The sequence below is a fragment of the Rana temporaria genome, chromosome 1, assembly GCF_905171775.1.
Source record: "Rana temporaria chromosome 1, aRanTem1.1, whole genome shotgun sequence".
NCBI classification, from domain to species: domain Eukaryota; kingdom Metazoa; phylum Chordata; class Amphibia; order Anura; family Ranidae; genus Rana; species Rana temporaria.
In genome coordinates this window covers 420278825-420306151 of record NC_053489.1, presented here as the reverse complement: position 1 = coordinate 420306151, position 27327 = coordinate 420278825, and the positions used below count along the sequence as shown (strand labels likewise).

Here is a 27327-nt window from a genome sequence, read left to right as displayed (position 1 = left end):
CCATTTACCAAAAAGTGAGTTTAGTGTGGAGGAACTTGACTGGCCTGGCTGACTGGCCTGGCTGACTTCAACCCGATTGAACACCTTTGCGGAGACTGTGAGCCAATCCTTCTTGTCCAACATCAGTACCTGACCTCTGAAATTCCCTTCTGAAAGAATGGTCAAACATTCCCATAGACACACTCCTAAACCTTGTGGACAGTCTTCCCAGAAGAGTTGAAGCTGTTATAGCTGAAAAGAGTGGGCCAACTCACCAGTCCAATGAGATTTGAAAATTACAGTCACATGGCTAAAAAAAAGACAATTCTCCTTGTGAAAATCTTTTTGAATTGAACCTTTTAATTATGGTAAAAAGCCTGTGGGTGTCACTAGTGTATCAAAGGGAAGTTTTTTCCTTGGGGAAAAAAAAGACATAATAATAATAAAAGACCTAGAAGACCTAATAATCTTCAATAACCTTTTATGTGCTCTTCAATAGCTTGTTAATGATGTGACATCTGCTTTCATGTTTAATTGTGACTACACAACTGCCTCCTATTATTGCCGAAAAGTTTATTTTGTAAATTGGTGTAAAGTACATATGCTGCAGTCTGTGACTATGCATTAAACATTACCAGACCACAGTCTGAACATTCCAAACTTTTATCAAAATTAATTAATTAATGAAATATGGGATCAGAGTGTGGGAAATATGGCATGGGAATTTCCCAATAATTATAATGGGGTTTATTAACTGAAGAAGTAAAGCATGTTCATTTGTCAAATTGAATACTTATAAATATAAATATGGTGAAGCTAAGTTCACATTAAATATGCAATCATGTGCCAGGGGAATTAAATAAAATCTTACTTGCCCATGTTTAAATTAATGGACACAATTTTACTTGATTTATTAAGTCAACATTCATATTGCTAAGTGAAGAAGCTCTGCTCCATCTCTCCCCAGATGAGTCCCTGAAAGGCAATAAACATAGATGTGAGTGTGCTTTGCCCCCAATTTACCCTAGAGAGTGTTTTTCAAGGAAAGTGAGGACAAGCAAGGATAAACTGGAACAATTGCTTGACCACCAGTTTACCTAAAACTGTGTTTTTCAAGAAAAGTGAGAAGGAAAAAGTGAGTAAAAGGATGAGAGAAAGGCTTTTTTCTTACATTGAACTTGTGTAAGCAGATCAGTTAAAACTTTCCCCTCTGGGGCTGGCCCTCCTTTTTTTGTGAGGATACCAGCCTATATGTTGGTTATGCCACAAAGGACACACCTTTTCTATTAACAGACATTTAGTGTTTTTTAAGATTGGTTTGCAATGGAGAAACCATAAAAAGAAAACAGTGAGCGCTAAAACCTGAAACAAAGAATGTCTTGCACTAAATAGGTGACCACCCAACAAACAATCAAATCAAGCAGGAAGTGCAGCACTAATAAACCATAAATTGCGGCCTGCGGCCCAGTCTCCAAAGGGAGGAGATCATGCTCTGCTTCAGTATTTCACAGTACATGTTGGCATTCATGGTTCCCTCAATGAACTGTAGCTCCCCAGTGTCGGCAGCACTCATGCATCCCCAGACCATGACACTCCCACCACCATGCTTAACTGTAGGCAAGACACACATTTCTTCGTACTCCTTACCTGGTTGCTGCCACACAAGCTTGACACCATCTGAACCTAATTTATCTTTGTCAGACCACAGGATATGGTTCCAGTAATCCATGTCCTTAGTGTGTTTGTCTTCAGCAAACTGTTTGCAGGCTTTCTTGTACATCATCTTTAGAAGGCTTCCTTCGGGGATGACAGTCATGCAGACCAATTTGATTCAGTGTGAGGTGTATGGTCTGAGCACTGACAGGCTGACCCCCAACTCCTTCAACCTCTGCAGCAATGCTGGCAGCACTCATACGCTGTAACAAGCGCCGCTGCGCTACTCTTCCTCTGGCTGTCGGGGAGCTTCAGCGCCGTAATGTGTTCCATGGTGGAATGCATACGGTGCTCGTGCAATGACGTCATCGCCCGGCGCCGTGATGCGGTCCAGCCTGGAATGCGGAAGTGCGTCTTATAAGTGCAACAGCTTGTCAACATGGAGGCCCTGTTACACCAGCCCCTTCTTGAGCTCCCTATGCTGCAACGCCGTTTCTGAAAACCACTACTCCTTTGCTGCTGATGTCTTCTCTGCAATACAGCTCTCTGCAAACCAACTACAGGGCATTTGGCAACCATCCTCCTTCATGAGAACTTTGTCTCCAATCTGTAGAAGCTACAAACGGATAAGTAACCTTGTTACATTTCTACTGCTATAGAAGATCTACTATGAGTGTTTCAACTGCTACCATAATGTTACTTCATATGCCGTCTGCTTATCAACATGTTATATGGGAGATACTACTATGCTAAATCCTAAATACTAACTTAAAGGCTCAGAAACCTACAAGATGCCATTGCTATGTCTATCTAATATATACAGCTATAATTTTCTCATCTATGCATACTACATACCTGAGCTATACTGTCTCTCTCAGGCAATACTAATGTCTCAATAGGAATTACTTCAAGTATGCTACTGTAATTACCTAAACTACTTTATTACGTATACGCAGCTGCTATTACGTTACTGTAGTACGTGCAGTATACAAGTACCCAGTTGTTACTACAACTCTCAAGTAATACGAGCTTGGCATAAGTACAAATGTCTTATGCCTCGGCCTAATAGTTCGAACTTGTTCTCCTTAAAACTTTTCTTGGCTAAGGGTTGATGCTTTTTTCGTCGCATCTCCCTTAGTAACCTAATACATCCCTGCATGATGCAGGTGATATCATGTAGAGAACCTCCAAACTCCTGGGGTTCCTTACTGTAATCACGCGCATGTAGTGGTGTATTGGAATATAGTCCTTGAAACTAAAATATATATTTTAATCGCTAAGGTCTGGTCGCATGTTGTAATGCTTCCATCCTTAGTAAATCAACGCCCTTCTATATGTGACAGTAAGATGATGTAGAGACCCCCCAAACTCCTGTTGCTAGGAGTGACGCCTAAGGCTAATACTGAGTTGTCGCATACAGAAGTGCATTGAGGTCCTTGTATCCACAGTTGTGATTCACTCCCGTTTCTCCATTGCTGTTACATACGTCTATTTCCCAAAGACAACCTCTGGATATGACGCTGAGCATGTGCACTCAACTTCTTTGGTCAACCATGGCGAGGCCTGTTCTGAGTGGAACCTGTCCTGTTAAACTGTTGTATGGTCTTAGCCACCGTGCTGCAGCTCAGTTTCAGGGTCTTGGCAAACTTCTTATAGCCTAGGCCATCTTTATGTAGAGCAACAATTATTATTTTTTCAGATTCTTGGAGAGTTCTTTCCCATGAGGTGCCATGTTAACCACTTCCCTACAGCGTCATTGTGAAATGACGGCGGCAGGAACCCCTCCTCGATCCGGGTGGACGTCATGTGACGTCCTGGGCTTTGTGGGGGGATATCTGAATGATGCCTGCAGCTAGAGGCATCATTCAGATATCGTTCTATTCTGCCGGCGATTCTGCACAACGTAAGAACGATCATAGCGGCGATTCCGCCACTAGATCGTTCTTACAGGCGGCGGGAGGGGACATCCCCCCCTCCCGCTGCCATCCGGTGCTTCTCCGGGCTCTCCCGTGCCATCGGGGGCCCGGAGAATGAATTGTCCGGCGCTGGCAGGAAGCATAGAGATGACTGGTGACCAGATGGTCACCAGTCATCTCTATGACCGTCGGAGGACCCGGGCGCGATGTGATGACGTCACGCCCGGGTCCCCGTAAGTAAACAAAGCTGCAATTGCGTCTGCTAAGCAACAGCAAGCATGAGATCGGTAAAAAAAATTTCACCGATTTCATGCTTTCCAGCCTGGAGGAGAGATGTGCGGTCTTATTGACCCCGCATCTCTCCATAAAGAGGACCTGTCACACACATTCCTATTACAAGGGATGTTTACATTCCTTGTAAAAGGAATAAAAGTGAAAATTAAAAAAATAAAATAAAAAAAAAAGTGTAAAAAAAGAAATAAATATGTAAAAAAAAAAAATAAATAAAAAAAAAAAAATTTAACGCCCCTGTCCCCTTTAACTCGCGCGCAGAAGCGAACGCACACGCAAGTCCCGCCGACATATGTAAATGCCGTTTAAACCACATATGTGAGGTATCGCCGCGTGCGTTAGAGTGCCAGCAACAATTCTAGCACTAGATCTCCTCTGTAAATCTAAACTGGTAACCTGTAAAAAATTTCAAAGCGTTGCCTATGGAGATTTTTAAGTAAGTTTGGCGCCATTCCATGAGTGTGCGCAATTTTAAAGCGTGACATGTTAGGTATCTATTTACTTGGTGTAACATCATCTTTCATATTTTACAAAAAAATTGGGCTAACTTTACTGTTTTGTTGATTTTTTAATTCATGAAACAATTTTTTTCCAAAAAAAAGGTGTTTGAAAAATTATTGCGCAAATAGCGTGCAAGATAAAACGTTTCAATGACCGTCCTTTTATTCCCTAGGGTGTCTGCTAAAAAAACATATATAATGTTTGGGGGTTCTGCGTAATTTTCTAGCAAAAAAATGATGATTTGTACATGTAGGAGAGAAGTGCCAGAATGGGCCCGGTATGGATGTGTGTATAACAGCCCTGTATGGAAGTGGTTAAACTTCCAGTGACCAGTATGAGAGAGTGAGAGCGATAACAGCAAATTTAACACACCTGCTCCCCATTCACACCTAAGACCTTGTAACACTAACGAGTCCGATGACACCGGGGAGGGAAAATGGCTAATTGGGCCCAATTTGGACCTTTTCACTTATGGGTGTACTCACTTTTGTTGCCAGCAGTTTAGACATTAATGGTTGTGTGAGTTGAGGGGAGTTTTAAGGGTATAAAATTTACACTGTTATACCAGCTATACACTCACTACTTTACATTGTAGCAAAGTGTAATTTCTTCAGTGTCGTTGTCACATAAAAAGGTGTAATAAAATATTGACAAAAATGTGACGGGTGTACTCACTTTTGTGAGATACTGTAAAAGTGCATGTAACTCAAAAGAGTGTCCACAAATTAGCATCACAATAAAAAATAAATAAATATCATAAAAAGTTCATATATAAAGTGTTCAAAAAACGTGAAAGATGCTAGTCCTAAAAATATTCCAAAATGCAATAATGCCAAAATGAGGATAACACTCCAAATTGCCAACCACAAAGTGCTAAAGTGCAAAGAAAATCAGTAAAAAGGTGTGGATCACATCCACACATCCGCTGGTGCAAGTCCTCCACCACAATGCAGTCACCAGAAGAATAATAGGTAGTGTTAATCCACCTTATCAGGGGCTCCGTGGTGTCCACTCTGATGAGTATATAGTGCTGCCAAACATCCATCTTGTTAGGGAAATGCTTACCAAAATGATGGAGCCACCGAATGAGAGAATAGATCCTCAGCTCTGGGACCCCAATCAGGGAGTCAGGTGACAGAAGAGGATCCGGGTCAGAAGAAGGAGGTTATCATTGAGGATGATGGCAGCTTAGGAGACAAGGGCTGCCGGGTGACACTTCTACTTTGCTGGACTCAAGTGAGGCTGCAATGTAGTCAAGTCGATCAGGGTCTGCACAATGGAGAAAGAATATTTGCTAACAAAAGGACACCAGATTCCGCCGAGTATAAGGATGGTTAACACTCCTGGGTTGCATGAAAAAATGTATCTTTTGCTAAATCTTCATAAAACACACTATCAGGTTCGTCTTACTTCTTATTGACAGCCATTGCCCTATTGGACTGCCATGCACAGTCAATAAAGAGAAAGATAGACCTGATGGGAACTAGTCTCTCAGTTCCCCATCAGGCTCCATTGACCTCTACAGCTCCGCCATGGGTGGCCAGGCAAGAAGAGAGCAGTATGTATAATCCCAACAATTTCAGTCCAGTGCCCAAAAGGAATTCTAAAGGACACCTTTTATGAGTTCTCCCCAGTGTGTTCTTAACTGTGCTATGTTTCATTCCGTCAGCCATTACTAACTAGTGAACACACCAACCGCTGGAAAGGTACATACAAACCTTTTTTTATAGAGTGTATTTAACTTATATATATGGCAACAGGGCAGCTTTAAAGGTTGCATGAGATTTTGATGGTTGGGTTTACATATATTTTAATTGCATGACCATCTGAAGAAAACTGGTAGAAACATCTTTAATTAGTATCTCTCTATAGGGAAACTTGGATAGTTTCCTTGTTGGAGAGGTCTGCATTACATTGTAGAAGACAGTTTTCATGGGAAGCCATGTGCAGATTTCCAACAATAAACATTATATTAGCTGTAAGTTTTCTTTGTTTAGTTTCATTTTCCATGGTGACTGAGAAAAAGTGTTTTCTTTACATGTTTCTGCAGCTGAGTTGAAATCTTAACAACACTGCTCTGTTTTTGTTATTATATATATCTTTGGGAGGATTATTTTTCATGTATAATATGTGTAACATAACATATCTGGCATATTTCTCTCCAGCCCTCCTTTTACTGGGCCAGACCAGATGATGGTCTACAATTTAATTCTCCAAGGCATAGAGAAAGTGGATTTTCATAGAAAAATATCGAGACGTCCCGAAGATTTGATACGACGGCTGTGCAGGTAAAATGTCTAAGTTCACAAATGCTAATCCTCTGGAATCTATTGCTGGACAGCCCATGAATAAAACTAACTAAAATGAGTGTAGTGAGGAATGAGAATGAATAAAGTGTAACTAAACCCAAAAACAAATATGTAATAATGTGGCTTGCCATTCCTTATGTTGTAGTTGCATTCGTTTTCTGTGAGTTAAAAATAAAGCATAACATTTTTATCTTTCTTATGTAAATGAATACTCCCATCAACCCACAATTGAATGGAGAGGAAAGTCAGACATGCTTGACGTGCAGTCTGTGTGACAGCCATGGCTGCTCCCATAGATACAGTGATACAAATGAATGTAGACGTGAATGGGCAAGAAATGTGTTACTGGCTAGATCTCCAGGTAAAAAAAAGGGAAAAAGTCTAAAGAAAATGCAGCCACCGCATCTCAGGATATTACACCCATGAGGCTAGCGGTCAGGGGCAGCAGTACCTTATGCTGGCGATACATGGCTTGAATTTTGACCAATTTCTACAAAAATTTCAAGCTGTGGGTATCAATGTTGGCTATACCCAGCTTGAAAAACTTCAATTGAATAATTAAAGGAGCCAGGTGAAAAATTGTCAGCCAGACAATGACTGCAGCCAATCAGAAGCAGCTTCTGTTTGGGTGTTCAGGCAGCTGTAGGTGCTGCGGCTGTCTGAATACAACAGCCAGAAGGAGAGAGTCCATTATTATACTGTTTACTGTAGATGCGGGAATCAATTGAAATCTAAATGTGCATGGCTAGCCTTAGAAAAGGGGAAGTTCTGCTTTTCCTCCTCCTCCTCCCCTCTCCTTTCACATATTTGGATTGTCTTTTTTGGGGGGGGGTGGAGCGGGTACCTGATTTTGACAGGTACCTGCTACCACTTCCGGTCGGATCACTGTGGACATTTGAGCGGAAGTTTAACCTCCTCTTTCCCCGGCAGCCTCTTGGGACATGTCACAGGTCCCAGGAGACTGCAGGACCATTCTTGGGGTGCATTTTTGGGGTGCCACTCACTCATGCACATTGGGCAGACATCTGCGAAGCCGCAAGGAGTCAAAGTCGGCTGCCCACAGTTAAGATTCTGGAACAGAGAGATGCAAAGATCAGGGATCAGAGTGAGGACATCGCTAGATCATGGGACACGTGAGTGTGTGGTTTGTTTTAAAGTCAGCAGCTACAATATTCATAGCTGCTGACTTTAAAAATTGTGTTTACAGGTTAAAGATTCTCTTTAACAAACATATTGTGGGGTTTTCTCAAATTTGACTGCAAAAGTGGAAATACACTTTAAGCAGTTGGGAAGAATCGTTTTAATAGCTATAATTATATGTAGAGTTGTGCTAAAATCAACCTGCTATTTAGAACAATTGATGATAAGGTGACTATCGAATGAAAATGTGATATATCCAGGTGGTCACATCTGCTGATCCTAATACGTGAGCAAATGAAGATCGAAGAAAATACATGTGAGGATAAAGTCACGTGACAAGTGACGTAACGCGTAGGGGAGAAGTCTAGTGACAACACACAGGAGACTAAGGAGCTCTGAAGTGTATCTGACCGTACTGTACTTATGCGTTGGTCATACTGACTGAATGTGAGTGTTTTTGTACCACTTTTCATGTAGCAGTTAGCAACAGCATATTGCGCTATGTCTTACTGTCTCTGGTTTGTTTGAGAGCTCACGAGGCATTCCCGGTATAGCAATCAATGTGCAAGCACCTGAAACTCCCAGCTGTCTGCCTGTGAATAGGACTGCACACTAACAGCAAGGATCCCTTGAAGGGATTGTATATTAGAAGGCAAGCTTATCCTTACTTTATCTGTGGACATTTTTATATAAACTATTTCTGTGCATATATTTATATACATCAGGATTCTGCACTCACCATATGAACGTTTATCCTCACATGTATTTTCTTTGATCTTCATTTGCTCACGTTTTAGGATCAGCATATGTGACCACCTGGATATATCACATTTTCATTCGATAGTCACCTTATCATCAATTGTTTTAAATAGCAGGTTGATTTTAGCGCAACTCTACATATGATTTTACTCACTTTTAGCGTTAGATCACTATTTTAGTTGCGGCTTTTATCATTTGTTTATCTCTTATTTATTTGCGGTTGTAAGTTTTACATCATATCGGCGATTGAGTCACTTCTATTCGTTTTAATAGCTAAACTTTCATGCCTCTAGTGGTTGATCTGAAAATCTCTGCATTTATTACAATAAAATATAAATATAAAAGAGCAGGTAAAGTCACCATAAATTCATAATAATAATAATAATCTTAAAAAATAATAAACACTCCAATGAGTCAACACATGAGCTAAAAACATACCACAAATCCCTGCATTTATTACAATATAATATAAATATAAAAGAGCATGTAAAGTCACTGTAAATTCATAATAATAATCTTAAAAAATAATAAACACTCCAATGAGTCAACAAATGAGCAATAAAACATTCCACACTTTCCATTTTAGTTGATCATATTTTAATGTATTCTTACCCAAATGAATAGTGAACCAGTCAATGTAGATCAGGTGTCCCTATGAAATCTACAAAAAAAATGTAATAAAAAGTTTGCAGTCCGTAACATATTGTGATTGTGTCCACAAACACCAATGACGCCACAAACAGAAAGGGATTTATGTTTTGAGAAATATATTAATAAAATATTTTTTCCTGTTTAGAAGCGTTACATGGATGTTTCAACTTTGCTATGTGTTAGCAGATATAGTGGTGGACGTGTCTGGCAGCTACACGGTCAAAAACCACAGCTATTTAAAAAGCAACTACAGCTGCTTCATTAAATAGTAAGTAGGGACAAACCCTGTGTGTTGTCTTATATTCAACAGTGTGCCTGTTTTATGGAAAGTTGACTAACGCCACTTGTTTTACGGGTGTGTATCTTAAAATATTCCCACACTACACAAGTATTAGCACTTAAATTCCAAAAATTAGAAGAGAAACATGTATCTAATCTATGTGACCTTTTCAATGACATAAGTTTTTTCTCTTTTTATTTTTTTTTGTGGTTCATTTCCATGACATTGCCTAAAAGAATGCTGGCTATGCAGTTTTTAATGGGAATCTACTATTGTAGTTACAAAGCACAAAGAGCTTTTAAAACTTTAATCAAATGAAGAAAATATACTAATAAATGGCTGTAGAATAAATTAAACACACATGCAAAGGTCAAACTTAATTTCCTAACTAGGAACATTTGGGTGCACAGAGCCACGGTAGCTTTTGCCATAATGTGTATGGGCCTGGGTCTGCACTCCTCTCCAGTAATGTAAGGTCCATGTCCCAGCTGCCAATCCTTCACCACTGCTACCATGTTTTTACACTATCTGAGTCCGATGTTTTCTTACTTCAGCTATTCGATGGCCACTGACGATGAAACTTCTATGCATGTACTCTGGAATCACTTTATCCCAGCATCTGGCTCTATTTTTGGCATCTGTATACTGAGATTTTTTTTATTATTATTATTTTTGTTCATTTTAACCATATTTTGACTTACTTGACTTATAATGATAAGATTGAGATGCCAAAGTTCTTCTCACATTGACCGATATCATCCCTAAATTTGATTACATCTGATATGTTGGGGGTGATTGTGGGCCTTTGAGAATGTATTCTTAGTTGTCCATTTTGTAAGTGACAGTACAGATATGTCTTTCAACATAGAATTTATTTGTTAGATGTGATTTAAAGTGCATTGAACTTGGATAGATTTGACATAAGATCTATTCAAAGACTCTTAGTTGGTTAGATATATACACGAGTCTCCTGTATGGAGATGCATCTTAAAGAGGAGTTCCACCCAAATTTGGAATTTCCTCTTAACCCACTCCTCTCCCCCTTACATGCCACATTTGGCATGTAATTTTTTTGGGGGGGGAGTGGGGGCTTCAGCACGAGTGGGACTTCCTGTCCCACTTCCTCCTTCCTGTAGGCGACTAAGCTTAATCGCCTTCAGGAAGTGGCTGCTGTAGGTGATCGCCTAGGACACGTCACAGGTCCTAGGCGATCTCCTGGCCAATTACACGGCGCGGCGCCGGGCCGCGCCGCTCGCGCATGCGCAGTGCCGCGCCGCTCGCGCATGCGCAGTGGGTGCCCGGCCGTGAAGCCGAAAGCTGTCACGGCCGGGTGCCCACACTGAAGATGAAGATGCCGGCTGGGGAGGGGGGGAGAGGAGCGGAGCCCCGGCCGGCGCGTCGCTGGAGCGCTGGAGCAGGTAAGTGCCTGTTTATTAAAAGCCAGCAGCTACACTTTTTGTTGCTGCTGACTTTTAATAAACATAAAAATGGCTGGAACTCCCCTTTAAGAGATTTATATTGTATGCAAAAATTACCATCTTGTATGTTATAGACTGTTGTAGAAATATTTTATGTGTATTTTCTACTGCTTTTATTCGTATAAGCCATTTGTACATCTTTATTTGTAACAAATTGTTATATTGAAATAGAAAATGCCTTTTAATAAGCATATTGAAACAGGAAAAAGATACATAGAAAGTCTCTTCAACCCCAAAAAAATACCGGCTAACAAATTTTTGTTTGCTAACCATAGTTAGGCTTTAAAGCTTATCTGTAGGCCAAAAACTTTGAATGGAGGGAGCAAGGGTGAGAGGCCTATTTATATGTTTTGTGCTGTCTGTGTATCAGCTGGTAAAGTTCATCCTCTCCATTGTCACTGGAACAGAAAGTGGTTGTCAGCTGGAACAGGGGGAGAAGGACATTTCTCAATGGGGACACCAGTTCTAGTGTCAGCTGTCTAATGCCCTGTACACACGATCGGAAATTCCGAGAGCAAAAGTCAGATGTGAGCTTTTGAACGAAAATTCCGACAGTGTGTTTGCGCCATCAGACTTTTGCCGTCGGAATTTCCGCCAACAAAATATTGAGAGCTGTAGCAATTCCGACACGCAAAATTCCGACGCATGCTCGGAAACAATTCAACGCATGCTCAGAAGCATTGAACTTAATTTTCTCAGCTCATCGTAGTGTTGTACGTCACCGCATTCTTGACGGAAAAAAGTTCAGAGAACTTTTGTGTGACCGCGTGTAAGCTTGAGTGGAATTCCGTCTGAAAAACCATCCAAGGTTTTTCCGACGAAAAATCAGATTGTGTGTACGCGGCATAAGAGGTGAATGCCCACCAGTTTGTGGAGATTGACATTAATTTCTTGTTTTGGCTTTGGGATAGGATTTTAGCTATTCCCTAATCCCTAACTGTGGTAAAAACATTTGTGGGGAATGATATATTTTTTAAATGCCATAAAATGAAGGTGAAAGTAAATTGAGTGGTCGAGTGTTATAAAATATTCACTGCAGGGTTTAATAGATATAGAAAATCTGGCGTTGGTGATATTATTTGTTTCAGATCCTCAAATTCTGAACCAATAGTAGTAGTAGAGCATGTGGACCTGGTACTGTGTATGTGCAGATATGAGTCTGGCTGTATCCCTGTGGTACTGAAAAAGTCTCTGCAGACATGTTTCTGCACATATTAGCATGGTGACACAGTATGGTTGTGTTTGTACGGTACTGATTGTATCTCTTTTAACATGTTTCTGGTTGTTTCCGTAGAATTAGTAGCAAGTTGAGGTCACTGAAGACAGTTCTATGTAAATCATCTTACAAAATAGCAGAGTTGAGCACGACAAGACACTATGGAGGAGATTTACTAAATCTGGAGCACACAGAATCTGGTGGAGTTGTGCATAGTAACCAATCAGCTTCTAGGTTTTATTATCAAAATGTAAATGAGCAAGCTGAAGTCAGAAGCTGATTGGTTACTATGCACAACTCCACCAGATTCTGTGTGCTCCAGATTTAGTAAATCTCCTCCATAGTGTCTTGTCGTTGTGCTCAGCTCCGCTATTGTGTAAGATGATTTACATAGAACTGTCTTCAGTGACCTCAACTTGCTAGTAGAGTATGGCTTTTCCTCAACCATTACATTACTCCTACAGAGTTGATTCTGTTTGATCTATTGATTTGTATTTTGACCTACATGTTGTTTTGCATTAGCACCCTTTTGGTATAATTGTTTGATGCAACTTTGAAGTGGTTTGCATATTCTTTGGCGCCAAAACCATACAGGAACAGCACCATAGTACAGTACAAAAACCCTTTCTAAATTGAGCCGTGCTGATTTGCATTGACATGCCATTCTGTGTGACTAAAGCCACATCTGAAATCGTGTGCAGGTTTACCTGGGAGAATCAGTGCTGCTTTAAGCATATATATGTGTATTTCTATTTACAAAAGCCATCTAAGAAGAGCAATATACAGTATAGAAATGTACCCCTGTTTTTGTTTTCCAGACAGAACCCTGCAGAAAGACTTGGAAATCTGAAGAATGGAAAAGCTGACATTAGGAAACACAGGTTACAAAGCAAAGTGTTTTCATAACATATAATTCTATATACGTTTGCATTGTCGAAAGTCCAATATTATTCGACTTACAGTAGCTACTGTAAAAAATATTATTAACTTACAGAAACAAAATGATTTGTGTTGATATACCGAAGGAGAATGTTTACATAGCTTAGTAAATGAGTTGAGTTGAGTTGAGAGGTATCTTAATATAGCGCGGTCTTACCCCGAAGGGTCCCAATTAGGGATGAGCTTTGTATTCAAATCAAACTCATGCTCGACTCGAACATCGTATGTTCGATCGTTCGTCGAAATACGAACAAAACGGGTCGTTCGCGCCAAATTCGAGTTGCGTTTCACAGACCATATTTCACTGCGGCATCGCTGGCTGATGATTGGCCAAGCATGCACTATGACCCGCATGCTTGGCCAATCACAGATTGCAAAAAATGGAGAGCCATAATTGGCCAAAGCCAGGGTGGCTTTGGCCAATTATGGCTCAGGGGGTTTAGTACACGCCCCACACTATAAAAGGCCGCCTGCAGGTCGGCCCTGTTTAGTGTGTTGCGGTGGTTAAGAGAGGACAGAGAGAGTGTCATTTTTTGCAGGTAGATAGAGCAGGCAGGCAGGCTAGTCAGTTAATGTTATGCTGGCCATACACTATACGAAAATTCGGCTGAAAATCGGTCGTAAAGAAAGATCTTTCGTTTTTCGGCCAGTTAATGGGCACAAAATCGAAAATCGTTTGGACGTTTTTGAGCCGAAAAAACGAAGGACAAGTTTGGAAATTTTCTGCCGAACAAACGATAAATCGGAAGCTTAATGTGTTTCCCGTCCAAACTTTCTGCACTAGGTATATGTAAAAAAAACGAACCATTTTTTTTTTTTTATGTCCACTGAACCATTTATCGCCCATTACATGATGGCACTATCGTTTGCACTCACGAAAGAACTTTCGTTTTTTCGAAAGTTCTTTCAGACGATTTTTCGTGGAGTGTATGGCCAGCATTACAGTGTGTAGAGGATATATATACATCCCAGGTGTTGTACATATGTTCAAACACTGTATAGTTTAGCTAGATCAGTTCTTCCTAATTTACTGGCAGGCAGGTGATTGTGCTAGCTGCAGTATTCTTACGTGGTTTATTGCCTGTGTCCTCTGTAGTTTGCACCTAAAGCTACTTGGTGTGTACTGGCCATGTGCTCTGTAGTTTGCACCTAAAGCTACTTGGTGTGTACTGGCCGTGTGCTCTGTAGTTTGCACCTAAAGATTCAGGAGCAGAGATTTTAATTATGCTTAAATAAAAAAAAATAAAAAAATGAAAAATTCCTTTAAATATTGTACCTGCTGGGTGTCTATAATATGCCTGTGAAAACGTCTTTGAGAACCCGGGTCTTGCCCAAGGGAACATGTATCAATGGAAAAAATGTTTTAAATACGGTAGTTTTTTCAGGAGTCCTGAAAAAACCGACAGTTTTTAAAACTTTTTTTCCATTGATACATGTTCCGTGGGGCAAGACCCGGGTTCTCAAAGATGTTTTACTACAATAACTTGCATATTAGGCTTTAAAATTAGCACTTTTGAATTCGAACATTCGAGTCCCATAGACGTCAATGGGGTTCTAAATGTTTGCGCGAACGTTCGGTCCGTTCGAAGGTTCTGGTGCGAACCGAACGGGGGGGTGTTCGGCTCATCCCTAGTCCCGATGCGCATAGCAGAGTTCCTGGGAAAAGAGGACCCAGGAACCAAAAGTAGCACAGAGCGGCAGAAAGGGTGGAAAATTAAGGCTAAATAAGGTGAAGTTTTGTTCACTTCAATCATTTGAAGGAAAAATATCCTGTTTGTTTTTAACCACTTAAGAAACTGCTGCGCGACTATATACGTTGACAGAATGGCACGGCTGGGCACATGGACGTATATATACGTCTTTTTTAAGAGCCCAGCCGTGGGTCGCGATCGCAGAGCTCGCAACCCGGTCCGAAGCTCCGTGACTGCGTCCGTGGGACCCACGGACCTGATCGCCGCGGGTGTCCCATGATCGGGTCACAGGAGCAGAAGAACGGGGAGAGGTGAGTTTAAACACACCTTCCCCGTTCTTCTCTGTGGCAGTGTCAGTGATCGTCTGTTCCCTGATATAGGGAACGACGATCACTAACGTCACACGTCCAGCCCCGCTCCGCCCCCCTACAGTAAGAAATACACATGAGGTCACACTTAACCCCTACAGCGCCCCCTAGTGGTTAACCTCTTCACTACCATTGTCATTTTCACAGTAATCAGTGCATTTTTATAGCACTTTTCACTGTGAAAATGACAATGGTCCCAAAAATGTGTCAAAAGTGTCCGATGTGTCCGCCATAATGTTGCAGTCACGAAAAAATCACTGATCGCCGCATATAGTAGTAAAAAAAATATTAATAAAAATGACATAAAACTAACCCCTATTTTGTAAACGCTATACATTTTGTGCAAACCAATTGATAAACGCTTATTGCGATTTTTTTACCAGAAATAGGTAGAAGAATACATCGGCCTAAACTGAGAAAAAATGTTTTTTTTATATCTTTTTTGGGGATATTTATTATAGCAAAAAGCAAAAAATATTGATTTTTTTTCAAAATTGTGGCTCTATTTTTGTTTATAGCGCAAAAAATAAAAACCGCAGAGGTGATCAAATACCACCAAAAGAAAGCTCTATTTGTGGGGAAAAAAGGACGCCAATTTTGTTTGGGAGACACGTCGCACGACCGCACAATTGTCAGTTAAAGCGATGCAGTGCCAAATCGCAAAAAGGGGCATGGTCCTTAACCTGCATAATGGTCCGTGTCTTAACCGGTTAATTTCCCCTTCACCTAACTGTGTGTTCAAATTGAACACAGCTTCATCTTATTTATTAGGCTCAGTGAACATTCGGGTTGCTAAGTGAGCAGTCTAGTTATCCAGTAAATCTACCCCATCAAATAAACAACAGGATTCTTTTTGCCATTACAGAAACAAACTTAGTGTCTGGAAAACATGAAAATTAGGCTAGAGCTCCATCTGTTGGCTGAACATGAGAACATAAAATAATCAAATTTATTATCATATACTGTATTAACTTACACTAAAAAAAATGAAAAAAAAATATTTTTTTTAATTTCTATTTTTTATTCCTGACTGTAAAAAAATAATGTATATGCAAGACCATTATGAACCCCCTAATAATATTTGATCTAGCAAATCTAGCAGTGATACTGCATTTACCATAAGGCATAATATTTCTAAAATCTGTTACCTTAACAATAAGCAATTCCCAGCCTTGTGACTCCTGTAAGAAAGAAATGTAAGATGTAAGCATACTTTTTAATATTTTCTTAAGGGATAGCACAAGGGCCAACATGGCACTTCAGGTGTGGTGAAACAAAAAACCCACTGCAAGACCCTGACAGCCACAGGCATGATTCCCAGAGGCAGTGGCATAATAGGAATTTTAGTTGCGCCACAACTGGAGTGCCGAGATTGCCCACCCCTAGGCAAGAATGATATGTTGCTTCAATACATGCTTGTAGGCTGAGCCTTTTTCTAAACTAATGGGCATATTTCCACAACTGAAAGTACCTCTTTTTAATATAACCGAGTGCTATAAATACATACCTTCCAGTGTATCTTAAAAAAAGCTAAGCAAATTTAAAGGAGAACCCACAGGACAAAAAACAAGCTAAAAATCATTAGCTTATTAGAAGATAAAATAACAAAACCAGTTTTTGCAGCAATATTCATTTTCTATCCAAAGCTTTCCTCTGCAGCATTTTCAACTGCTAGATGTGCTCTGTGTGTTGGCCAGCATCATTCAATCTACTTCCTCTGAGTCCAGGTCATCCTGTACCACCCAGACAATGAAAGAAGAAGCAGGATAGTGATGAATTTCTCTCTGTCACTCTGCGTTCTCATCCTATCAGCATGCATTACATGAACTGATTGCCTCCTTGTTTTGTAGCTGCCTCTCACAATCCAGCCCTGCTGTACAGGGGCTGCAAGAGTCAGGTCAGATTCATGTACTGCTTGCATTCAAAAATACATTTTGGACCATTTCACATTGACCAGTGTTTTTCAGCATTAAAAGAATGCAGGTCACCACTCAGATACACAGAAAACAATTGTTTTCTCCTATTCACACTGCAATGCAGCCCATTGCTGAGCTGCAGTGATCTGTGATAACATGCAGACATGCTGAATTTTATTGCAGTGCACTGGACAGGATCGCATGTCACTGAGTAGCGTAACGCACCATGCTGCTGTACCACAGAGAGCAATGATAACTTGCCACAAATTTGTGGCAGTGTTGAATTGTAAGTCTGTTAACATGCTCCCCTTTTTTACTTGCAAGTTGTACACTTTCAGAACACTTGAAACACAAGTTCTAGTTGACACTTTTCCAATTTGTAGCAAATTTGAGTGGCAAGTCTGTAGCACAAGCAAAGTTGCAGTGGTGAGTCTACAGCAAGAGCTGCAAGTCTACTGTATGGAAATTCAGTCACAGTGACCCCTGTGGTGGGATGACTATTGCACAACATAACTGAACCAGAACTTGCAGCAGACTTGCAAAATGTTTACAAAGGAAGTTGATTTGGAGTCATGCAGTGGGAACTTGCTGCAATTGTGCAACAAACTTGTGAAGCCTGGCAAATCTAGCAATAGCTTAGCAAGTTATTTTCAAACTTTCAGCACAATTGCTATCTGGGACAGCGACATGAATGAAGTGTTACTTTTGTACACTTCAAAAAAAGTTCTTACAAAAAAGAAAAAGGGGAGTTGTGTGACATGTTAAAAAATGACCGACACCGCCCCCTACCACTGGCTCACTGCAGCCAGAACGGGACACTAAATTGCTGCTAATTGTCCAGCAGCTCTGTGAATAAACCCTTAAAGTGAATGTAAACCCTCCCTACACCCAGTGAAGTGAACAGTCTCAGATGATATACAGAGATGAACCAAATCTCCCTACATAGGTTTTACATCCATATCTGCTGTATTCACATTTGAATGAATGAAAAACTTATATAGCGCGGCACATGCGAACTGAATCGCCTCTGGGCGCTTGTTGTTACTGTCTCTTGACATCAAAAGAGCAGAGTTTTAATCTGTCTTTAACTGTTTACATAGTTCAGATCATGTTAGGAAATCTTCTCTTCCTGGTTAACACAGAGTGTGATGTCTGGGCATACAGCCAAGATAGCTAAAATTGCTGTTTGGAGGAAAGGCACACACCCCCTCTCCACATAGGCGGAGATTCTCAGAGGTGTTTTGTAACAGGGCCAGCTCCCTGCTAATCTATTTATAACAACCTCCCCTGACAGAAATCAGGCTGCTTTTATCTGATTTGTTAGAGAATTTGACAGAAGTTATCAGCTCAAATTTCATGAATTGGGTTTACATCCACTTTAAAGCGGGGGTTCACCCTAAAAAAAAAAAAAATCTTTATCTACCATCCCATACAACATACTAGCGTCAGCTATAGTATGTTTTTTTTTTTCGCTGTATTTAACAATTAATACTTTAGTTTTGTTTCAGACTCCGGCGGGGAAATAGGCTTCCTATGAAGAGGGGAACATGATTGACGTTCAACTATGGCGCGTCACGCGTTCCGAAAATAGCCGAAATAGGACTCGGATATATATACGGCGCCTGCGCAGTCAGCTCCTAGTCTGTGCGCAGGCGCCGTATAGCGCCGTGAAGAGCTGAGTCCTACTCCGGCTATTTTCGGAACGTGTGACGCGCCATAGCCGGACGTCAATCATATTCCCCTCTTCATAGAAATGCCTACTCCCCACGGGAGTCTGAAACGAAACTAAAGGATTAAACGGTAAATACAGCGAAATTAAAAAAAAAAAAAAAAACATACTATAGCTGAGGCTAGTATGCTGTATGGGATGGTTCATAGATGTTTTTTATGGTGAACCTCCGCTTTAATGATGTATTTATGATTACCAAGCTGCGTTTATCAGTATCATTTGTAATTGTCTATAGTTCTGTTTCAAGGTCCACCCTAATTTTCAAGATTCACATTCAGAACCACAGCAATAAGTAAATTTTTTACCAAAAATATACTTATTTTTTTTAAGCATTTTCTTCTCTTTGGCTCTTTGGTACACACAGTCATTTTTCGGCATGAAAAAAAAAAAACATTTTTAAAAACGTCATTTAAAATCATCGTGTGTGGGCTTCACATCGTTTTTCGGCTTCTGGAAAACGTAAAAAAAAAAAAATCGAACATGCTGCATTTTTTAACGTAGTTTTTTAACCACTTAACGCCCGCCGCACGACTATTTACGTCCGCAAAATGGCACGGACAGGCAGATGGGCGTATATATACGTCCTTGCCTTCTAGCGGGTGGGGGGTCCGATCGGGACCCCCCCGCTGCGTGCGGTGGGCGGATTCCCGCGGGGAGCGATCCGGGACGATGGCGCGGCTATTCGTTTATAGCCGCTCCGTCGCGATCGCTCCCCGGAGCGGAAGAACGGGGAGAGCCGTATGTAAACACGGCTTCCCCGTGCTTCACTGTGGCGGCGTATCGATCGAGTGATCCCTTTTATAGGGAGACTCGATCGATGACGTCAGTCCTACAGCCACACCCCCCTACAATTGTAAACACACACTAGGTGAACCCTAACTCCTACAGCGCCCCCTGTGGTTAACTCCCAAACTGCAACTGTCATTTTCACAATTAACAATGCAATTTAAATGCATTTTTTGCTGTGAAAATGACAATGGTCCCAAAAATGTGTCAAAATTGTCCGAAGTGTCCGCCATAATGTCGCAGTCATGAAAAAAATCGCTGATCGCCGCCAATAGTAGTAAAAAAAAAAAAATTAATAAAAATGCAATAAAACTATCCCCTATTTTTTAAACACTATAAATTTTGCGCAAACAAATCGATAAACACTTATTGCGATTTTTTTTACCAAAAATAGGTAGAAGAATACGTATCGGCCTAAACTGAGGAAATTTTTTTTTTATATATGTTTTTGGGGGATATTTATTATAGCAAAAAGTAAAAAATATTGAATTTTTTTCAAAATTGTCGCTCTATTTTTGTTTATAGCGCAAAAAATAAAAACCGCAGAGGTGATCAAATACCACCAAAAGAAAGCTCTATTTGTGGGGAAAAAAGAACGCCAATTTTGTTTGGGAGCCACGTCGCACGACCGCGCAATTGTCTGTTAAAGCGACGCAGTGCTGAATCGCAAAACCTGGCCTGGGCATTTAGCTGCCTAAAGTTCCAGGGGCTTAAGTGGTTAAAATGTCGTTTTTCGGGTTGTAAAAAATGATCGTGTGTGGAAGCGAGTTATGAGACGGGATCGCTCGTTCTGGTAAAACTACCATTCATAATAGAGTAAGCACATTCATCACGCTGTAACAGACAAAAAAGCGCGAGTCGTCTTTTACTAACAAGGAATCAGCTAAAAGCAGCCCAAAGGCGAATAGAACTTCCCCTTCAGAGTGCCGTTGTACGTGTTGTACGTCACCGCGCTTTGTTCATCATTTTTCAAAAACGATGGTGTGTGGGCAACATCTATTTTTAATGATAAAGTTGGAAAAACTTAGTTTTTTGGACATGCTGTAAAACGTAGTTTTTTTTTCATGCCGAAAAACGACCGTGTGTACGCAGCATAAAGGTTGATGCAGATCCCCTGTATCCTTTTCCCCACCGCGCCATAGCGATTTTACTGCTACAGCGCGGTGGAGTTATTCCGGGACGACGTCCCTGGGACGTCCTCCCAGAATGCTTCACTCGCGCGCCCCCTGGGGCGCGCTCCCGGAATCATCTGTGAGCGCCGGGTCTGGAAGACCCGGCGCTTCACAGATCGCGGTAAATCGCCGCTGATAGCGGCGGTTTACCACGTGATCGCTCCGTCAAATGACGGAGCGATCACTTGTAAACAAACCGGCGTCATGTAATGACGCCGGTTCCTCCCTCTCCTCTCTGTACCGATCGGTACAGTGTGAGAGGAGGGGGGGAGCGCGGGGTGTCAGCAGCAGCTGCTGTGGGCTGGATCTGTGACTATTGCAGTCACAGATCCAGCCATCCCTCCCTGCGCAATACTCTGCAATATCACCCCTACTATGTGCAATACCCCCCATACTCTGCAATACCCCCCACACTCTGCAATACCCCCCACACTCTGCAATACCCCCCCACACTCTGCAATACCCCCCCCCACTCTGCAATACCCCCCCACACTCTGCAATACCCCCCCACACTCTGCAATACCCCCCTACACTCTGCAATACCCCCCTACACTCTGCGATACCCCCCTACACTCTGCGATACCCCCCTACACTCTGCGATACCCCCCCACACTCTGCAATACCCCCCCACACTCTGCAATACCCCCCCACACTCTGCAATACCCCCCACACTCTGCAATACCCCCCTACACTCTGCAATTTTTACAGAATTTTCGGTCTTTTTTCTTTTATAGTGCAAGAAATAAAAACCGCAGAGGTGATCAAATACCACCAAAAGAAAGCTCTATTTGTGTGAAAAAAAGGACAACAATTTCAGACGGGTACAATGTTGTATGACTGAGTTATTGTCATTCAAATTGTGAGAGCACGGAAAGCTTAAAATTGGTCTGGTTAGGAAGGGGGTTTAAGTGCCCAGTGGTCAAGAGGGTATATAGCCGGGTAAAACATATTCATTCTAACAACTGAAGAGGCATGCTGTGGTCTTACTTGCTTTTCGTTTCCATAAGTGATTGGGCACTCTATAGATGAGTATACTTTTCTGTTGGGGTTGGTTTTCCCAGTTCACAAAGCTTTTTTACCTCTTTTCAGCCATTCATCTGGACTTGAGAAGAGTTTCAGTGCATGTAATGTACCAATCTTTCCAAACAGTGCTTGTTCGTGGAACTAAAGGCACAGAAACTATGCACTGTATCTAATCTAATATGAGGCCTACCCAGGGCTACAGAAAAAAAAATGAAATATGCTTTTTTCCCCTAAGTCTGCCTGTCTTTTCATACATGACAATATGTTGTTGGCTTTGGCAGCTTTTCCCGATCCCCTCATAGAGAAAAAACATCCTGCTATGAGCTTACATAATATTGTGTCATCAGCAAATTCCCAGACACTGCTTTGGATGCCTAAAACCAAGCCTTTAGTTAGCAAGTTCAAGAGTTGGACATGGAACAAAAATTATTTTACTATGCAATACATACAGTATAATATAACAAGTTAATGCCTGATTTCTAATTTAGGTGGTTTAATGGCTTTAACTGGGAAGGACTAAGTTCAAGAAGTCTGCCATCACCCTTAAAACAGGAGGTAAAGTATACTAATAAGGGAACAATATCATGACATTGCACTTTGTAAATAGGAATGTCATGGTTTAAAAATAACCTTGACCTAAAAGTCAGATTTATTTTTTATTTTTATTTTAAATGTGCTTTTATAGTTAATATAATAACTACTTTCTATTTATTATTAAAGTGTGTGTAAACCCCGAAAAAAAACCCCTGTAAGACAAAGGCATAATGAGCTAGTATGCATGGCATACTAGCTCATTATGAAATACTTACCTTAAATTCGAAGCTGTTGCAGCGGCGCAGCAAACCGCTGTGGCCGGCGACATGTCTCCTGGAGGTATTTCCGGGTTTGCGGCCGGAGCCACGATGACGTCACTCCTATGCATGCGCGCGGAAGTCGCTGGTCACAATGCGGCTGCTGAAGAAATGTCACGAGCGAGGGCCAATCGTATATGGTACATATCTCCTAAACCGTGCAGGTTTAGGTGGTATTTACAGTACCTACAGGTAAGCCTTATTTCAGGTTCTTGATGATATAGGTTCTAGCTTTTTGATGAAATACCAAATCCCCCAATCTGCACAAAGTATTTGTTCTGTAGTCCATAATTAGGGATGAGCCCGATGTTCGAGTCAAAGTAAGTTCAACACAAACATCGGGGGTTTGCAGAATTTAGAACATTATGATGCGTTCGCGGGAAATTAGAGCGCTTACGGAATGCCCCATAATGCACTGCGACATTGCAGTGCATTGAAGGCTGCTAATTGCCAAAGCATGCACCTGACCTTCATGCTTTGGCCAATCACAGCGCTCTCTTCTGTGAGAGCCATGATAGGCCAAAGGCAGGGTGCCTTTGGCCAATCATGGCTGAGGGTGGCCATACATAGTATAATGAGTGAGAGCAGCAAAATGAAATTTCTAAAGGAAAAAAAGTATTGCCGGTTCTTAGCAATATGCATAAAGATCATTGAAAAAACTGTGAGTTCCCCCCAGTCCATTACCAGGCCCTTTAGGTTTGGTATGGATATGGTTCTCCCAAAATTCATACCAGACCCTTACCCGAGCATGCAATATGGCAGGCCACAGGAAAAGGAAGGGAAAAGAGAGAGTGGTCCCCCTCCTGAACCGTACTCAACATGGGGAGGGTCCTTTGGGGTCCCTCATCCCCAGGGGCCTCATCCCCACAACCCTTGCCTGGTGGTTGTGGGGGTCTGTTGGCGGGGGGCTTATCGGAATCTGAAAGCCCCCAGATCCCGCCCCCCCATGTGAATAGGTATCGGGTATATTGTGTTCACCAAAAAAAAAAGTAAAAATGACAGGAGACAGTTTTGGACAAGTCCTTTATTAAAAAAAAAGAGTCCCACGATGTCCATCCATCTTCAATTACGGCATCACATGATGTCAGAAGAGGTCAGGGTCACCCGGTTATGTCACTGGGTGGCCCTGCCCTCAGCTGTATAACAGCTGTCATTGTGAAAAGGCTGCAGTCGGCGGGACGCCTCCCATGGAGTTTTTCTGGGTATTTTTTTCAATCCATCTGCGCTGTGATTGAAGATGAATTTACATTGCGGGACCCTTTTATCTTGTTTTTTAATAAAGGACTTGTCAAAAACTCCTGTCATTTTGATGTTTTTAACACTTTTTTGGTGAATGACTAGGGGTAAAATTTACCTGATACCCATTCACAGGGGTATGGGGCCTCTTGTTAAAGGGGGCTTCAAGGGGGCTTCAAGATTCCGATAAGCTCCCCAAACGCAAACCCCCACAACCACTGTACAAGGTTTGTGGGAAGGAGGTCCTTGTCCCCATCAACATGGGGACAAGACGTTTTGAGGGGACTCCAAAGCACCCTCCCCCTGTTGAGGGCATGTGGCCTGGTATGATTCAAGAGGGGGGGGGGGGTGCTCTCTCGTTTCCCTTTTCCTGCCTGCCAGCCACAAGAAATTTGAAATAAAAAAATTTCCTTTAAAAAAGTAATTTTGCTGTGGTACGTGATAAGCCTTTAAAATTAGCACTTTTTATTTTTCACATTCGTGTCCCGTAGGTTTTAACGGTGTTCGCACAAATATTTTGCCTGTTCGCATGTTCTGCTGCGAACAGGGGGGTGTTTGACTCATCCCTAACCATGATAGATTTTGGGAGGGCTAAATAGATCCCTCTAAATTACTTACATAATCAACAGGTATTTTTTTGCACTTACCAAGTAGATATAACAAAATGCTTCCAGATGTTTATTTAAAGTTGAAGTTTAGTGGAGAAAATAAGCACCAGGGACTGTACTAACCATTACTTAAGAGTGTCCTGTGCCAGCCCTCTGTGCTACTGTGTTACATTCATAGATGCCATACCTTTGGTTCCCACAATGAAATGTGCTCTTTGAATGGAGAATGGCTAGATGAATGAAAGGCCCACCCTCCTTCTTCATTGAGCACTTCATTATTTATTTATTTTTACTTTAAAACATTTTTATTTTACTGTTGCTTATGTCTATTTTTTAACATATTTTCTGTAAATATTTCCTGCAGCGTTTTACTTTTTTTTTTTTCATTAAATCAACATTTAAATCTCAGGCCCCGTACACACGTCCGAGGAACTCGACGGGCAAAAAACATAGTTTTGCCCGTCGAGTTCCTTGTGAAGCCGCCGAGGATCTCGGCGAGCTGAAATTTCCCATTGAACAACGAGGAAATAGAGAACATGTTCTCTATTTCCTCGCCGAGATCCTCGTCGGCTTCCTCGGCCAAAAGTGTACACACGGCCGGGTTTCTCGGCAGAATTCAGCTCCGACCGAGTTTCTGGCTGAATTCTGCCGAGAAACTCGGTCGTGTGTACGGGGCCTCAGAACTAGCAATTAAGAATTCTGCCTCTTAGAAGTACCTACCATAGTGTAAACCTTGTTAGATTCCTGTGTGTATGAGGAAATTAGTTATATAGATTTAAAAAGAATTCAAGAACAACAGTTGCTCCTGGGAAGGGGAACTGCTTAGTTGATCTGCCCTAACGACTGTCAATCTCAGACTGCTGGTGTTTTGTTGTCCCACAAGCTAGAAAAACTCTGTACAGGGTGAGGCTAAGAGTGTCTATTTGCCACAACTATAATTGTAACAGACAATTACAGTATTAAAATTTAAGATAAGCCTAAAGCCGGCCATAGATGGTTTGCATGGTTGGATGGTTTCAAACCAGCCTGTTTGATTTTTTTATGTGATTATTGCCAGTGGCTAAAGCCGATGGTAATAATCACTGTTTGTTCTCCTGCCCGGGACAGCACTCCCCCCCCCCCCCGCTGGGAGAAAACAATAGCTCTGCAGGAGGGATTCTGATTGTGTTGATCGATTAAATCACGCCATCTTACACCTGATTTACTATAACTATTCTTTAAAACGTTCCCTCCTCCCTCCTCCTACTTATCCCGTATACCCTATGTAAAAAAACATCTGTGTACTTAGTCAGGTTTGGTCACCTGATCCTGCAGGTTTGGCTCCCCTGTATCAGTGAGCAGTTGCTGAAGAGGGAAGGTAGGAGTGCCAACAATGGATGGGCCTTTGGAGCCTATGGGTGATGTCAGGGCTCCAATAATTCTTAGCCATTGTCAAGCTCAAGGCATCGTGCTGTAGAATGTTAATATACAGATTACAGTAAAAAAGAACATCTTTACAAAATTTACAAAAACCATCAGTGAAATAGGAGTGAAAATAGAGAAATATTGATTTTAACCTTTGGTAAGTAGGCCCCAGAGGCGCAGCAATATAAAATGTCTATATCACCAAACAGTCACCAGGTTAAAATGTTTAATACAAACTGTTATCTTCCACACAGGTTTATTATTTTTGTGGCTTGTTTTTGATGTTTGCTGTTTTTGGAAAAGAGTGACACTGTATTCCTGATTTTATTTAGAAAAAAAAATCTTCAATGGGGGGGGGGGGGGGTTGGGGTCACATTTAGCATCCACTCCTAATTGAAGCTGAATATCACAACGATTATGAAATCCTAAGAAAAAAACTCAAGATCAACAAAGAAGGTTAATTAGCTTTTAAACACATTTTAGTATTAAAAACACATCATCTTTAAACACAAGTTATATGTCATTTCTGTTTCATTTTGTACTTCCAGCTTGATGGTCCCATGGATCACAGCTATTTTGACAACTATCCACCAGATGATGAAACACCCCCTAATGAGATGTCTGGGTGGGATCAAGATTTCTGAAAACACTTCTACAAATTATGACAATCTTGGAGTTCATATAAGAGAAATTGAAAATATTCTTAGAGGCCAATAGAAAATGTTAGATGGCCATACATGTCACATGTCACATGTCTGTTGGTTGCTTGGAGCTGGAAAAAAATTGTCATAATCATCCAAACATTTTTAAAATGAAAAGGGGCCCTAATAACTATAGGAAACCTTGCAAATTGGTAAGGAGTACATTTATCACCATCATCAATGATTTCTGTTTAGTACCAGCCTTCATGTTCATTCATTTTACAGTCTGGAAAATTACAAAAAATTCAATTTGTCTGCAAAATTGTGTTATCTTAAAATATTTGTGTTGGACATAATTTATAAGATATAACATGTATTATAAACAAAGACTAGAATGTATCTGCCATGTCTAAAGATCTATCTATCTATCTATCTATCTATCTATCTATCTATCTATCTATCTACTCAAAAACATTATATATCATTACGTTATTATTTTCAATAACATAACCTATGATTTTATGTATTATTTTTTGTAGTGTTATTGTGTTTTTATTTTTTATTATAAATATTTTTTCCATTATAAAACAATGTAAATTTTCAATTTTGCTGTATTTTTACACTTTGTACATATATGTATATATTTGTATTTTTTTAATTTTCTTACCCTTCATAGTTACCCATAGAATTTTAGCTACTTATCAAAGAGATAATTTTACCTAACTGTTACGCCAATCAGTCAGCAAATAATCTTCTCTGACTTCCTAAAGCTTATATGGAAGCTAAAATC

At 41.0% G+C, this 27327-nt stretch overlaps 1 protein-coding gene across 1 annotated transcript in view; it reads left to right on the top strand.

The window, feature by feature from the left end:
* Positions 1-27109, top strand: part of PRKG2 (protein kinase cGMP-dependent 2) — a 124492-nt gene extending 97383 nt beyond the window's left edge. The window contains exons 16-19 of the mRNA XM_040325109.1: positions 6506-6628; positions 12992-13054; positions 22286-22352; positions 26445-27109. Coding sequence (XP_040181043.1) covers positions 6506-6628; positions 12992-13054; positions 22286-22352; positions 26445-26540 — 349 coding nt within the window. The 3' untranslated portion in view covers positions 26541-27109. The remainder of the gene's footprint in view (positions 1-6505; positions 6629-12991; positions 13055-22285; positions 22353-26444) is intronic.
* The last annotated feature ends 218 nt before the right edge of the window (positions 27110-27327 follow it).